General features: G+C 46.0%; 1 protein-coding gene across 18 annotated transcripts in view; it reads left to right on the top strand.

Annotated features, from left to right (window-relative positions):
• RBFOX1 (RNA binding fox-1 homolog 1) overlaps positions 1-17,005 on the top strand; it is a 2,022,031-nt gene that overhangs the window by 255,721 nt on the left and 1,749,305 nt on the right. For all 18 annotated transcript variants that reach the window (XM_036410672.2, XM_045571305.1, XM_045571304.1 and 15 more), the window contains exon 2: positions 15,567-15,626. In XM_036410672.2, the coding sequence (XP_036266565.1) occupies positions 15,567-15,626 (60 nt within the window). The remainder of the gene's footprint in view (positions 1-15,566; positions 15,627-17,005) is intronic.

Raw genomic sequence — 17,005 nt, 5'->3', positions numbered from 1 at the left:
AAGTCCAGCTCCACCAAAAACAGTAGTTGAAAAACTCAAAGCAAATAGCTCCCACTCACCCACCTAAGAGAGGAACTAAAAAAAAAATAAAAAAATTGGTTCATCCATCAGCACTCCAAGTTGCCTTAACTGAATAGCAATAATTTCCCAGATGAATACTTTAAAGACGTGCATCCAGCCCCTTTCTCTGGAACATCCAGATGCTGTTTCGCATTAACAGGAGCTAGGAGAAGTGCCAAAGTCAATTTTAGGCTGGTTTTGGAGATATTGCACCCATGCTGACTCATTTCTCTCTTTGGTCCCGCTTGCTTTTCCATTATGGGGAGTTCCCATCAAAGCCCATTTCTGAAAGGCAGGCCTTCTGCGCTGACAGGTCAGTGAGCCTCCAGTTGGTAAAGGAAGTGAGTGCAGCTGCGGGCACTCAGAAGCTGAAGTGTCCGAGTGCTGTAGAACTAAATACACACAGGGAAGGGATTTTCAGAGCTGGTATTGATTGGGTGCTGAGGAGTTATTAAGTTCTAAGAATGGCTTATTACACCACTTGGGCCAAGATTAAGAGGAGTTAAGCCAGGGATTTCCATCGGGAGCCATTTCCACAGTTTAGAGTCCTGCGCTGAAGCCCTTCCCTCCTCATCTCCACAGCCCCCCGCCCCCACCTCCGATTTCCCACTGCCTCCCACCTCCAGGTTGTCAGATATAAGATGATACTGTCAGGACACTTTCCAACTTGTTTTTTTTTTTTTTTTTTTTTTGTCTTAATTGAACACCCCTAGGAGCCCCGTGTGGGATGTCTTTATTGAATCACACATTTCCCCAAGTTCACACAAACCATTTTCCAAGAGAAAAGCACAGTGTAATTATGTTGTGTGGATCTGTGAACAAGCAGGCTTGGGTTGTAAAGAGAATCCTGCTAAGCTGATTGGCTCTGTAACTAACAGCTTCTCCTCTTTGCAGCTAAATCAAAGTTTTCCTTCAGATTGAGGTTGTGAGGAAGGTTTGAACCTGTTTTGGTTCATGGAAAGAGCCTCACTCCAACATTGTTCTATTAAACAGGAAGAAGCTTTATCAGCTAGAATGTTAATGGGGGAAACCAGTACCGTATATGTATTCATATAATTAGCATTCATGAACCCTTTGCTTTTCCTCACTCCCAAATGACTCACCCGATAAACAGTCTTCTGCCGGGAAGTGTCCCACTAGCGTTCTATTACTGCAGGTTTGCAATCTCTGGGGCCAGGTGTGGCTTGGAATTCATCATTTTTCAGATTTTAAAAAGGCCCTGAGGTGCCTTCGCCATCCATTACACCACACTGCCGGTGGGGGCTGGGGCAGCACTCTATAATCAACACATTAAGGTTTCTGCAAAAAAGCCAATATCACACTGCGTGGGATAAATAGGCATCATTAGGCTGATGAATGGTTATTCTTTCAGTCAAAAACAGTCCAGTCGAATGAATGTAGATTTCTTTTGGCCCAAGGTAAGGCATGCAGGTGATGATTTTGACAATACCTTTCTTAACTCAAAAGCATGTCAGGATACCTCTGTAAACCTATTTTTGTCCCCTGGTAAAACGAGTCTCATGGTGAGCCCAGGGAGATTTTGTCAGCAGATGAATCTAAGGTCGATTAAAGCAGAAAGTTTCCATTTGGGGAGAGGTTTTGGGTTTGGGAATTTCTGGAAGGTGACTTGGGCTTCTACTTACTTGTCCTCATTTGTCAGAAGGCAGTTCTTTCCAGGAACCAATGCTACTTGTTGGACAGTGTGTGTGTGTGTGTGTGTGTGTGTGTGTGTGTGTGTATGTGTATAAAAGAAGGGGGAGAGGAATTTTCAGTTCCTTCATCCTTCCTGAATTTCAAAAAGGACCTTGGACCCTAAACCCTGTCAGAAACACCCCATCTGTGGTCTGACATTTAGAAGTTTATTGACTGGAATGAAAGAATTGTCAATTTCAAAACGTGAAAAGCCATGGGGAGATCAGGTACTTTCTGCAAATATTCTTGCACAATGACTCCTGGCATGGAAAACAAACAAACAAGGAAAAGCTGCGTTGTTGTTTTATTAATTTAGTTCTGACAGCTGTTAGTGCTCAGCCCTTCAAGGTTCTCCACAGATATTAGAAGAATCCCCAGGACCCCTCTGTGAAGTACCAATAATGGACCATGTAGGAAATGGAGGTTAAATGAAGATGAAAACTCCATGGGGCCAGGTGGTTTCCACTCCCTTTACTCCAGAGGTTCAAGTGCATGGAACACACACACCCCTGATTCTCTAACCAGGTCAGAACTGAACTCACCGCCTCTCCCCAGCTGGCACTTCCATGGGGATCCTGACTCAGGCTCAGGAACCAGCAAAGAGGCGCCCAGATGCTTCAAAACCTGAGGTTACCCTGCCTTCCCCTCCCTCCTTCTCCTCCACCTCCCTCCTTCCATCCATCTCCATAGCCTCTTGGAGTCTTGGATTGCCTTTGCCTCTTCCTACTGTGCCCCATCCATTTACTTCTGCACCCCCAGGATCCTGGCAGAGTTTAAAAACACACAGCAGACCTTGCAGAAACTACAATACCTGCTGCTCCCCGAGAAGGGCCCTTGGTGTGTCCTTTGAGATCCTGCATCGGCGTCTGGCCTGCTTCTCCGGCTCTCCCTGCTGCATACTTCAGGGCAGTAGGTTGGTCTCCAAAACGCCAGCAAGGCTGTCTCTAGCCCCACTTCTTTTGCCAACGTCTGTTGATCTTTGGATCTTGTCGCACCAGAGGTATCTCATGGCACACTGGCCTTCTTCTTCCATGGCACTTATCATACCTTCCTGTCCCACAACAGACAGGAAGCCAGAGGGTGGGGAGCCCATCTCTCTCCCTGCAGTGGCCTCCCTGGGCCAGCACAGTGATGGGTGTGGAAAGAACGACCCCAGTACTGGATGGGTGGGTAAGGGTTACACCTGGAGAGTCTTGCTCTTCTGGGTCCCGGGAACACTGGTTCTGGCCTGGGAGCAGCTGCAGAGACTGGTGATGGGGCTGGTGGGAAATATCCCCAGCTGCCCACTGAGTTTGCGGATCTTCTCAAGCCTCGGAGAAGTGGTCCCTTTCCCCCTGGTGGCACAGCCTACCCCACTTAGTCACCAGTGACTGGATGCTTCCCAGCACCAGGCCATCAGCACGCGGGCATCAGTCCAAGGCCAGGGCTGCTTGGCTGGGATACCTCCTCCAGCTGGTCCTGCTTCAACACTCGTCATTGTCCTCCGGGGGCTTTCAGCTTCCAAACATCTGCTTCATGTGGGTTTTGCGCTCCCCACGTGGGCCATCTTGGAGTGTGATGCTGCCCTGGCTCTGCTCACGGGCAGTGCCTCCTGGTCCTCCCGCCGGCCAGGGGTGGGGCTCCGACACTCAGGTTTAATTAAAGGCAAACTGGTGGGATTCCAGCCAAGGGCAACCCAGATGCGGGAGGCTGTTTGGCAGATGGTATTACATTTATGTCATAACCTGTCTTAATGATCCCATTCCTCAAATGGCAGAGTCTGGAACAACATACATCCGGGCAGGTCCTTCCCTGCCCCTTTTCAGTCTCACACAGGTAAGAAAGGCCAAGTGATGCATGTCCCGGAGGAGGTCTGCAGGTTGAGCTGATAACCACGCAGCCCTGGCCTTGGTCTAATGCCTCCGGGAGCAGGGCTGGGTGGGTCTTTAGGGAGTGGAAAGGGTTATCTATCTTCCTAGGTAAGTGCAAACACCCACACTAACAACCCTCAGAGGCTATGCTTGACCCCATCCAAAGGAGGACAGGGAATGGCTGCCCTGCACTCGTATTTGCATTTTTCTGATGGAACAAAAATAGAAGCTTAAGTAGGAGTCGGCTTAAAACACTGCCACTTTAGACTAAGCACTTTTCATGCTCCAAGAGCTGAACTGGGTTCTGTGAAGGAACAGAAATCTGGCTAAGATGCAGGCCCTCTCTCAAGGAGACTGCACTCACTGGGAAGAATAGCCATTTGCATGATTATACACGCCTTCATTCAACACATGTACTGAGGACATCCCGTATGCCAGCGGGGGCTTTGCTTGGGGATAGAACAAAGCAGCACCCAAGGAACATGAATGGGAAATTCAGTTCTGTGGGGGAGACAGCCATCCACTTAATAATTATGCAAATAATTCAAATAACAAATTCAAGTTAATCATAAGCTTTAGGAAGTGCCACAATGCACATGGCATGGCCAGGGTATGTCACAGGGATTTTATACCTAGTGTGATGTATCACAGAAGGCTTCCTGGAGGAGGTGATGTTTGGACTGTGACCCAAAGGATGTGTAGGAGTTCCACAGCAGAATGTGGAACTAGAGAGCTTTCCAAGCCAGGGTGACAGCAGGTCCAGCTGGAACTGAGACTGAGAGGGTGATGTGAGAGAGTGGAGGAAGAGGATGGGGAAGTAAGTGGGGACAGACCATATGCAAAGCCTTGTTGGCCCTGGTTAGGCAGTTGGACTCTACCTAGGAACCGAAGGAAGGTGCCCAGAAGTCAGAACAATGTGAGCTTTAGGAAAGGAGTGGAGGACATTGTGATGTCGCCCAGTAAGTGTAGTTGAAAACAAAACCGAGAAACTCATTTGGGGTTTATGCACGATGCAGGGATTACACTTAAGCAGCAGTTGTTCTGAACAGAAGGTGGCTTCTAATTGCAGTTGTTCGGCATAGACTCCACATTCAAACTTGCAATTATTTCACCGTTAAAAGAGCTGACAGCTCGTTCTTCTGCAGGGAAGGCAGTCTCTAGGGAGCCTTAATCGCCAGGACTTGGCTCACACCCAGGGCTCCTGAGTCTCTGACCACACTCCCAGGAAGCCGTTCTTGTGGGGCATGGAGACAGACAGGGTGTGGGCAATGGGTAGAGATGAGCTGAAGAGGAGGACGGGCTATCTCATCAAGGACCAGATGCCTCAGGAGCAGCTGAATGAAAGTACAGACACAACTTAGCCAAATCAGCGTCTCACTGTCCACTCAGGGCACTGGCTTGGAGCCAGCAGAAGACATTGACCGATGGCAGGGATTTATTATTATGAGGTGCTATTATGATTCCCTTCCTTAAAGACCAAGAGGTTAAACAATCCTCCACAGTCACAGGTCAAAGTGGGAACTGAGCTGGGACTGGGACCCAGACTCCTCCGAGTCCATAGCACTCTACATCATTCTGGGTCTCGGTGGGCTTAGGAATTGCCCAGAAGAGGTGGTCTTTAGTTAAGCCCTGAGTGCCTTTTGAGTGATACATAGGAAAGAAGAGTGGGAGCTACCGGTAGAGACAGACTCTATCTCCTATAAACTTGGTATCTTTGGGCAACTTGCTTATCCTCTCTGGGTCTTGTTAATAAAGCTGAGCTAATATCTGTGATGATATTGACAGTCACACTTATTGAGCCAGCACCAGGCTCTATTCTTAGACCTTCATGTAGTAACTCATTTAGCTGCATAATGACCCTCAGGGAAAGATGCTGTTATTCTCCCCATTTTATCAGAGGATGAAACTGAGGTACTGAGAGGTTACATAACATGCCCAAGGTCATGCAGGCAGGGGGATGTCCAGTCTGGCTCTTGGACCTTATAGGTTATCATAGAGGTCAAATGATAGGTTATCATAGAAATCAAATGATATGACTCATACCAAAATCTAGCCACAGAATGCCACACACATGAATAAGCTTTGGTTACCTCTCTGTAAAATGGGATAATAACAGTTAGAATTTATTGGGTGCTTATAATGGTTTCATTTAATAATTGTCTCCTATGACAGAGGCTGTTATCCCCATTCTACAGAAGGGAAAGCTGAGGCTCAGGGAAATGGAGTACATTTCCCTAAAGGAAAAGGTCGTGCATCTCCCACACTGGGTTGCCTGAATCTAGAACCCATGCTCTTACCCCTGTGATGTAGGGATTCTCAGGCTGGTGCCCTCTTCCTTCACAAAGACCTCTGTGGGTGAAGCTCAAGGCCACCCCAGACATTTCTGGTTCCACTGAGTCCAGTGCACCTCCCTCTAAACAGCCTCCTCAGTGCTCTGTGCTCCAGCTATCCCATTTCTTTCCTTCTTTCTTTCTTTCTTCCTTTCTTTCTTTCTTTCTTTCTTTCTTTCTTTCTTTCTTTCTTTCTTTCTTTCTTTTAAATATATTTTATTGATTTTACACAGAGAGGAATTGAGAGAGACAGAGAGTTAGAAATGTTGATGAGAGAGAAACATCGACCAGCTGCCTCTTGCACACCCCCCACTGGGGATGTGCCTGCAACCAAGATACACGCCCTTGACCGGAATCTAACCCAGGACCTTTCAGTCCGCAGGCTGATGCTCTATCCACTGAGCCAAACCGGTCCCTGCCAGCTATCCCATTTCTGCACAAATGGTCCGTGATGTCATACAGGTTACTGACAATTCCCTCTCAGGAACCCCGAAGAAATCCTGGGCAGATTGGATAAAAAGCCCTTGTCAGACATCCTAATTTTAGTGTTCTCCCTTGTGAGTCCATTCAGGAAGCATTTATTTAACACTTCATTTGTTTTGCCATTCTCCCGACTTCATTTTGCAAAAACTGTAATAACCCCCGGCTCCTTCACCCAGCCTCCTGCTGTTCTCGTCCTTGGGAAAACTTGAGTGCTGTGTTCAGCATCTGCAGCCAGAAATATGTCCGAGTTTCATCTTGCATTGCTAATGCCTTCCTTTATCTCCATGCGGCATCTCCCAGCATTCTGTGTCCCATCTTCCCTTGACTCATTACGTCTCTTTCAGATATTGTTGCCCATGTGCAAATGGACATTGTGCATGCGTGAGTTTCCTAGCAAGGGCACAGCAATGAAGTGCTCTTTCCCAACTGGTTTTTATCCTCACTCTCCTGTTTTATTCTCAAACATCTCCCTTTGCAGGGCCACACAAGCAGGTGGGCTGTTCTCTCCTGAGTGTCCCCAACCTTCGGGTGTCAGATGCTATCCCTGCACCTGATTATATATGCCTCACTCACTGATAGGGGATTGAAATTCTCCTTGCATTGGGGGGACCACAGTTCAGCTATCACTCACACTTGTTTCTTGATTCAGTGAGTTAGTAACTCTACTAGACATTACAAATGAAGACCCTATTAATTTTAATGGCTTTTGAGATGAACAGAAGAAAAAAACTTCTTTTGATTGTATGGATATACATAGAAGCCTGTGGTTTTATATATTTCTTTTTATTGAAAAACTCAAGGCCCAGTGCATGAAACTTGTGCACTGCGGGGGAGGGGAGGGTTGTCCCTCAGCCCAGCCTGCACTCTCTCCAATCTGGGATCCCTTGGGTAAACCAGCAGTCGGACATCTCTCTCACAATCCAGAACTGCTGGCTCCCAACCGTTCATTTGCCTGCCTGCCTGATTGCCCCTAACTGCTTCTGCCTGCCAGCTTGATTAACCCCTAAACACTCCCCTGCCAGCCTGATTGACACTTAACTGCCCCCCTGCCAGCCCAATTGCCCCCAATTACCCTTCCTTTCCAACCTGGCTCCTTCAACTGCCCTCCCCTGCCAGTCTGGTCTCCCCCAACTGCCCTCCCCTGCTGGCTTGGCCTCTCACAACTGTTATCCCCTGCTGGCCTGGTCCCCCCACCCCCCCCAACTGCCCTTCCCTGCTGTCCTGGCCACCCTTAACTGCCTTTCCTTGCTGGCCTGATCACACACAACTGCCCTCCTTTGCCATCCATCTTGTGGTGGCCATCTTGTGACCACATGGGGGAAGCCATCCTGTGTGAGGTTATGATGGTCAATTTGCATATCACCTCTTTATTATATAGGATATGGTTGAGGCACCAAAAGAGTGACAGAAGTCTGAGACTGTTGGGATTATTATTTTTTCTGGCTTTTGTTTTTAAATTGAGGTAAAGTTAACATAGCATAAAATTATTGTTTGGAAGAGTAATAATGCAGTGGCATTTAGTACATTCACAGTATTGTGCAATCACCACCTCTGTCTTGTGCCAAACATTTTTATCTTCACCAAATAAAACTCTGTATCCACTAAGAAGTTTTATTCCATATTCCCCTCTCCCTGGCCCCTCGAAACCACTAGTAACCTTTCTGTCTTTACAGACTTGTCTGTTCTGGTCTGTGATTTCACATGTCTAGCTTATTTCACTTATTACAATATTTGCAAGATCTGCCCATGTTGTAGCATTTATCAGAATTTTACTCCTTTTTATGGCTGAATAATGAATGCTCCATTGAATTATTATATAGGCTGCATTTAGTTATCCATTCATTGGTTGATGGGCACTCAGGTTGTTTCCACTCTTTGACTTTGCTGCATTTTAAACTGCAGATTTTGTCCCAGCTCCCTGGATACACTCTGCAGTACAGCTGTGTTTTTCTTTGTGACTATCGATGTCTCAACTCACGTGCCTCTCTTTAGAGAGAGCAGTTTGGGGTTGGCAGCTGCCATGGTAGGTGAGAATCACAGGAGCACATGGCGGGGAATCTGGCACTGCTACTTGCAGATGTCCTGCCACCCATGGGGTGACCTTAGCTCCGGGACCACCACAGCATTTACCCAGGGCTTAGATCAGTGGTTCACAGCCTGGCTGCACTCTGTTGCCAACCAGGGGAGATTAAAGAGTTACCCACCAGTAACTCACCACCAGTTATTTTCACCACCAGTGAGACTGACTCTATTTATATGGGTTCAAGTCTTGGCAATTTTTGTTTGGTTGTTCAGTGGGATGGGTAGTGGTCCCCAAAATGTATGTCGAAGTCCTAACTGCCAGGGGCACTGGGATAGAAAGCTCTGAAAAGCTGCTGTGACATTGGTTGCTTATCTGCAACAGACATAACCAAGCTGCTTTCATGTAAGACATTGTTCAGAAACGACTGGACAGCCCACAGGATAGGAGAGGATATTTGCAAATAACATATCTGACAAGGGACTTATATCTAGAATTTATAAAGAACTCCTACAACTCAATTATAAAAGGACAACCCAATTAAAAATGGGCAAAGGATGTGAATAGACGATTCTCAGGGAAGACATGCAAACGACCGACAAGCACATCATTCGCCTTCAGGGAAACACAAATCCAAACCACAATCAGATAACCCGTCGCACTCACCGGGATGGCTGGAATAAAAAAAAAACACAGGTACTAAAACACATTGAAGAGAACAGAGAGAAACTGGAAACCTCCTGCATTCCTGGTGGGAATATAAAATGATGCAGCCACTTTGTAAAATAGTGTGGTAGTTCCTCAAAGGATTAAACAGAGTCAGCATCTGACCCAGCAATTCCACTCCTAGGTGGACACCCAAGGGGACAGAAAACATGTCCACATTAAAACATGCACAAAGATGCTTTCCGTAGCTTTATTCATGGTGGCCCCAAAGTCAAAACAGCCCAAATGTCCATCAAAAAACTTGTGGATAAACAGAATGGGAATCTGTCCATTAAATGGAATATTTTTTCAGTCATAAAAAAGCAATGCATTCTGATAATGCTACAGTTTGAATCGACCTCGGCAACATTGTGCCAGCCACAGAACACCACGTGTCATACGACTCCACTTCCACGAAAGCCCACAATACGTAAACTGATAGTTGGTGAGTGGTCAGGGAGGGTTGGGGAGTAGGATGGGACAGGGGTGATAATGAAAAGGTATAGTATTTCTTTTGGAGGAGATGGAATGTTCTAAAAATGAGTGTGGTGATAGTTGGATGTATGTATAACTGTACTAAAAAATACTGAAGTGTACACTTTAAGTAAGCGGATTGTATGTTACATGAATTTTATCTCAATAAAGCTGTTTCTAGACAAAGTGACTGAGAACTGTGGCACAGAGCCCAATTCTCCTACCAGCTTCTGCCACTTAACCATCTTCTGCCATTTAACACGAAAGTACTTAGTAAATGCTCAGTGAACTGGTGTTGCTTTTCAAGCCTTGCATCCCAGAAGGCCGGGCACTTCCTTGGCAGTTGCATGATAGTTAGCGTTGTCAGATGTGGGCCGTTCAGTGTCCCCAAGACCGAGGGACATGTTCAAGGACCACAGTTCTCATTGTATCCTTCACATAAACAATAGGCAGCTGCAGTGCTCCAGTGACATGGGGGCTGGAAGGGTGTGTACGTGGGAGTGACGTGAACCAGTTTACGCTTGGAGACCACTCTTCTGGCTGAAGAGCAGAGGACGCACTGTAGGGGGAGAGGAAACGGAGACAGGGGGGCCTTTGTGGAAACAGCTGCCTTCAAAGGGATCTGAGTTCAGGCAGGAGCACGGGGATGCTGAGGGGGCAGGCACCTGCAGGAGGAGCCATTTCCCAGGCGGGGCAGTCAGTCCTGTAGCGGATTGGGTGGGCAGGTGCGAACACAGGACTGGCTTTGGCTGAATCGAGGGGAGGATGGATATCATGGTTCCTAGGGGCACCTTGTCAACATGCTACATGTAGTTGAAAAATAAAATTCTACGCGAGGCTATCTAAGGCCAGGGCTGGGGTGGTGTGTGTGGGGCGAGGTTTGGAGAAACTGTCTCCTGAAGGGAGGGGTTCCACCCATGGGACAGGCTGGCCCCATCTGTGACGTCTAATCAGGTGGGTTTGTGGGTGCTGGCAGAGGAGATGGGAGCGTGCTGTGGAAATGCCTTGTTTGTCCCCGGGGTTTGCGAGGGAAGTCATGCGTATGCTAGGAGGCTCTGGCTTTGTGACACCCTCTCCACCTTGGGGCCAGGATAAACCTAAAGGCAGTGCTGCCTAGGGGACGTGCACAGCTTTGGGTGCATGGGATCCAGGGTTCAGGCCTGGAGCTGCCTGGTCTAAGCTATGAAACCCGGACAAGTCACGCCACTTCCGCAAGTCGAGTCACTCACCCACTAAAAGTGTATGATAATTTTCTTCCTCTAGAAACAGGTCATGCCATTACTTCCATTTTCCAGAGGAAGAAACTCAGGGACTAGTCTGGAGTATCTTGTCTGGAGTCAAGAAGCTCATGAATGGAAAAAAGACAGTTTGGACACACTCAGACCCAGAGCCTGTTCCCTTAACCACAACACAACCCTGACTCTTGGTGAAGTGTAGCTGCATAAATCAGGCTGTCTAGGACAGTTCTCCTGGGTGTCTAACTTTGACAAAGCCCAAAAAGGACTGCGCTGAAGGGTCCTGTAAGATGACATAATCCTCATCTTATTTTAAGTAATTTTACAGATACAGACTCTGAAGTCCAGAGAGGTTAGGTAACTTTTCTGGAATCACACAGCAAGTCAACCAGAATCCTACCTTGAATTCAACTCTGACCTCCATTTTTCTTCTCCTACTCTCCTTCCTTGGCCTGCAGAGGGTCATTTTGCTGAGTCTTGTTAACCCTGTTCTTTCCATATTCATACTCAGCCACTGGGCCAGTGTCTCCGCTGGTGCTTCCCTGGCTGATGTTACAGCAGTTCTCTGTAGCTGCATATTGACGCCTTAGACAACAGCCTCACATTTCAGAGGAGTTTGCATGTAACAAAAAAGGGCAGCAGGTGTTATTTGGGCTAAATTGACCTTGAAATTGATTTCTTTATTTTATGACTTACTGAGAGGAGATTAATACTTTTTTTTCCCTGCAGTCTGAAACAATTTACATGGTAATAGAAGGCATAGTCAGTCAAATAAATTGCTGGAAGTGGTCGTGTTCTGAGGGGAAAAAATGCGGAGCTTACTCACATTGATTTCTTTGCCCTGGGGAGAAGCAGAGATTTTAACATCTGGGAATAGGGAGCTAAATTTTATCTCTCATTTTAAAAGCAGAGGAATGAAGAGCTTAATCTGACATTTACACAGAATTTTCTAAGTTGGGAGAAATGGGGGAGTTCCTTGCTGAAGGTTAACAGGCGTCTGTCTCCTCAGAAGGGCTCTGGGTGGTTTGATCTGGGATGGTAGGTGGGGTCCAAATGAATTTTCAGAAGCTGGACCTTGGAAAGTTGGCTGCTGCAATGCCAGGCACCTGTGGGGGTCCCAGCAGGGCAAGAAAAGCTGGTGATATAAATTCACATCCAGGCTGAGGAGTCACGTGAATGGAGACCCTGCTTCCAAATTTCTGGGCCTACACCACCCTACTCAGGGACGGGATTTGATTTCAGCTGTCATGTCAGTGTGTAGATGGGTGACATTTCTGAGTGTGTTGAATTGGATCCTGATACTGCATCTGGGCTCAGCAGGAGAGTGCAGCACTCGATTAGTACTGCCTGCCCTGGGAACCAAAAAATGCAAGTGTACTTGTGTGCCTCATGTTTGAATTTCTGGGTGAAAGCCATTAATGCCAATATTTCTGCATTCAGACCACGGTGGCAGGCCTTTGTTCAAAGAAACTCCAAATAATTTGCCACATTGTGTGAGCTAAGGTTTTTCCCCCAGAAAATGATAAAAATTAATTCCATACCCAAAGGACTCTGCTAGTATTGCTCTATGTTATTCCTTTAAATGGTTTTTCTTTACGCAATAAAATAAAAATTGTAGGATAAAATAAATATTTTTCAATGAAAATACATGCCCAGAATACACAATTAAGAGTCAGAAGAGTAAAATGAGTTTCCTGACTTATCCTATCCTGCTCAGCAAAGTCAGCCATTTTTAAAAGAATTCTAAAAAAATCCATCTTCGCCGAAACCGGTTTGGCTCAGTGGTAGAGCATCGGTCTGCGGACTGAAAGGTCCCGGGTTCGATTCCAGTCAAGGACATGTACCTTGGTTGCAGGCACATCCCCAGTAGGGGGTGTGCAAGAGGCAGCTGGTCAATGTTTCTCTCTCATCGATGTTTCTAGCTCTCTATCCCTCTCTATAAAAAATCAATAAAAATATATTTTAAAAAATCCATCTTCTAGACATTTCAAATGCCTATGTCACACATGCAGATATTCTTAAAACAATGCTCAGATGGTGGCATGTCACACCACTCTGCATTTTACTGTCCATCCCAATCATTCCATATTAAGCTGCCTCCTTTTCCCCTTATTTTACTGAGGGTGTCTGGATGCACCTAACTTATTTACCTGGTCTCTGAGTAGTGGAAATATTGCTCCCAATATTTTGTAATTAAAAAAAAAACACACCTATACATTTCAATAACTCTTCATCATTGGTCATTTTCCATACATGCAGACATTCTATAGCAGAAATTCCAAAAAATGAAATTGATGGTTAAATATTATCACTTCTCAAATTTTGGGCAATGTGTAATTCCACTATGTATAAGAATACACAATAAGAGATCAACCGAAGGACTTGTACACATGCATATAAGTACAACCAATGGACACAAAACTCTGGGGAGGGTGGGTATGTATGGGAAGGGGGGGCAATGGTAAAATATGTACACAGATAATAATTTAATTAAAAAAAAAGAATACACGTTTCTCTACACTCTTATTGCTTCGATTTGTTGCCGGACTGTCATCTTTGCTAGTCTCAGTAAAAATAATACATCATCTTAATTTTCATCTCTCTTGCTATGGGTGAAGTAGAGGATCCTCTATTGTACAGAGCAGACACTTGCCATCTCCTTTGTGACTTGTCTGGGTGTCTCCTTGGCTTATTTTTCCCACTTTGATTTCCATTGGTGTTTTTCTTATTGACTTGGGGAAGCTCTTTATAAATGTAGGAAATTGCTCTTTGTTCAGTAAGTTGTCTTACTGGTACACTTTGTTTAAGGTTTTATTTTTCATGCCTAAAACATTATTATTCAAGATTTTGAATCATTTGCTCTGTGGCTTTTGGTTTGTAATTAGGAAGGTTTCCATCACCACCACTCTGAGATGACAGAAATCTGAACGATTGGCTTGAATATATTATGTCATCTAATCAATCCAGATGTCAAGGAGTTATTTCAACTTTTGCCTTAGAAAATACACTGTCGGTGCTATGGTAGAATTATGTGTCTTCTATGGTCACCTAGGGGTCATGACCCAGCTTCATAAGCTCCTCAAACTGCTTTCTTTCTCTCAGCCCCCAGACTCCTCCCAGGGTGCAGTGGGGCCGGGTAGCCTGGCAAGCGTTTTGAGAGCCAGGGTCCCTGCATGTCTTACTGGCTCCATCCTTAGAAACCCATCATGCAGGTCCCACTGATCAGGAGGCTTTAACCAGCCTGTTATTGTGAAAGATAAAACCTTTAAAGGTCATTTTAATGCAAATAATGTCACATTTAATGCCACCTGCCACTGTTCCCTGAGAGCTCACCCTAATTTGTGACAGATCCCTGAGAGGGTAATGGGTGCTGGAGAGACATCATCTCTTACCTCGCCTGTTTCCCACACCACATCTGGCTTAGAACCTCTGTGTTTCTTGCAATTTTTAAGGCAAGAAGAGGAATGGGCACAGGGGATTGGGCACAGAGTTGACGCTTTGTTCAGGATGATACAGGGACTGTGCTAACCTGATCCAGGCAGGTGCCCACCCAAGTACAGAGCATGAAAAGCTCGGAAAGTGGCAGGAAGGGCAGAAAACACCTTCCAAGGAAGGCAGACTGAGTCACACCCCCTCCATCTCCCTGAGCTCCTCCTAATTAGCTCAATGAGGGACAGGTGGCTGAGGAGGAGAGCTGGTCTCTGGACCTTAGGCTCAGGGATGTAGGAGGAGAGGGTCTTGGCTCGAGGGAGGAAAAATGTGCAGCTTAGACCCTGCTGGCACTTTTGAAGCAGAGCAGCAACTCAGAGCTGGATGGTGACCGACTGTGACATGCCGTGTGCTGTGCTTCACGGGGAGGCGATGAGGCATGGGAGGGAGAATATGACGACGGTGGACATCCATCCTTAACATCTTGGTCCGAGCCTTGGCCGTGCCGCAGCGCTGCTGAGTTATTTTGGCCGAGTTCTCAGCCTCTCTGTGTAAAATGAGCTGAGATTGCAATCTCCCCCTTACATCTTTGTGAGGGTTAAAGAAGAAAAGGCACACAAGAGTGCACATGGACACTCCATTAACATGAGCACTTGTTGGGGTGAACCAGCAGAAAGTCAACCCCAGACCAGGAACAGGTGGCTGGGTGTGGCTCCCTGAGGCTCTCCAGGAGAGGGTGGTGTCTGCACTGGGAGAAAACCTAGATGCGGTCTAACAGAGATGTCAGGACAGCCACAGAGGCAATTTAATTTTTTCTAGTAGCCACATTAAAAAGTAAAAGGAAATGGATAAAATTAATTGTAACCATATATTTTATTTTAAATATTCATAATATATTTATACATTTAAGTATAATGATACACTTTATTTTTATATATTATTAAATATTATCATTCTAACATGTAATTGATATAAAGATATTAATGAGATATTAATATTAATGAGGTATTTTACATTCCTTTTTTCCCCCCTATGCAGTCTTCAAAATCCAGTGTGTAATTTATACTAATAGCATATTTGAATTTAGACAAGCCATATGTGGCTTGTGGCTGCTGTACTGGGCATTGGGCAGTGCAGGTCTCGAGGGGGGAGAGCAGCCGGGGGAGAGTGAATATGAATGAATAAATGAATGATTGTGGCTAAAGGTCTCAAAATTCTTGGGGTTATTCCAAATTGGAACTATGTTCTCACTGTGCACCCCCCCCCCTCTTGTTCTTGTTTTTGCCAGGACTACAACCCTGAAAATTCAGCCCTCCTCTCCAGTGCCAGGAACAGTCCAGAGGACTTGGTGAGTAGATGCGTTTTGCTGACCAGATTCAATTTTGAAACTGCTTTTGCACCCTGTTCAGCCTCCCTGGGCTCCGTCATCAATCACCAGGAGTGGTTTGCACCTGAAACCAATCTTGCTGGAGTAGTAACTGGGCTTGAGGGGAATCAAGGTTCCCAAGCGTTCACAGAATTTCTATTAGGAAGCACCTGGGGCCAGAGTCAGCCGGTGTGGAGCCTGATAGGAAAGCTGAGCTCTCCTTTTGGTTAAGGCCAGTTCCTTTGGGAGCAGATCTGGGGGATCAGTGACTGGTGGTAGAGCCATGGGCTCGTCTTTACTTCTTGATGTGAGGATAGACCCCGAGGTGCTTGGAAATGGAAAGGAAATTTAATATTATTTGATTATCCCCGTGCGGTGCTCACTGAGTGCTTTGGGGCCCACATCCTGGCATTGGACTTGTGGTCCTAGGGCAGGTGATTGTGAGTGTTGGTGGTGTGGATGCCTTGCCTTCTCCATAAGTCGTCCAGGCACTGGTAACAGCAGCAGAGATCAAAGGTGCTCCCTCCATCACTGTTCCCTACGCACTCCCGCCAGACTCTCGTGGTCCTTCCCACAAGGTGGTGTTTGTGTACTGTTGTGACCGTGTGATGAGGTGAAGGGCACATGGACTTTTTTGTTGTCGTTTTGTAGTGATCATTATGTATTTAGTTTTATGATTATCTTTATAGCAAGCGAAACTGGCTTTTCATTTATAGCAGTGGTATGAAATTTCTTTTGAAAATATTTAAGTAAAAAGGGTGAAGTTGATTTAAAGAAAAAATGAGCATGGAAAAAGAGTTTGGAAATAATAATGTAGCTATGGGAGGACATTGTGATAGTGATAAGGAAATGGCTGAGAGTAAATTCTTTTATCAAAATTGCTCCTGTGACCCTGAGTAGTGTCCATATGTGTGCTCTGCATTTGGCATGCTTCCTCTACTGTGTGCCCCATCTGTTCTGGTACTTGGCACACACTCGACTCTCCAAGAACCCATGTCTTGGCCTCTGTCTGTTCCCTAAAATGACTTTTGAGGCTGGGGTTTTATAATAGATTTCTGGATCACCCAAAAGAAGTGTTCATCTATGATGCTGAGAGAAGAAGGAAGAAGAGGTAAGGTAAGATGATGAGAAATGACAGTCATACAACCGACATTTTTGGTCCCTCTTTGAAGTTGACTAAGTACTTCATCTCTGTTCTCATTAAGTCCCCACAATGACCCCATTAGATAAGTGCTGCTTCTATCTCCGTTTTGTGGCTGGGGAAACCTACACTCCAGTGAAATGAACTAGTGCATCCAAAGTCCCACAGGCTAGACTCCCCCTCTGGCCCAGCCTGTCACTGGAGAACAGCCTTGTATCTT

Source organism: Pipistrellus kuhlii, unplaced genomic scaffold (assembly GCF_014108245.1).
Source record: "Pipistrellus kuhlii isolate mPipKuh1 unplaced genomic scaffold, mPipKuh1.p scaffold_m20_p_4, whole genome shotgun sequence".
Lineage (NCBI taxonomy): Eukaryota > Metazoa > Chordata > Mammalia > Chiroptera > Vespertilionidae > Pipistrellus > Pipistrellus kuhlii.
The sequence above is the reverse complement of the archived record's forward strand: the minus strand, read 5'-3'. Positions and strand labels throughout refer to the sequence as shown.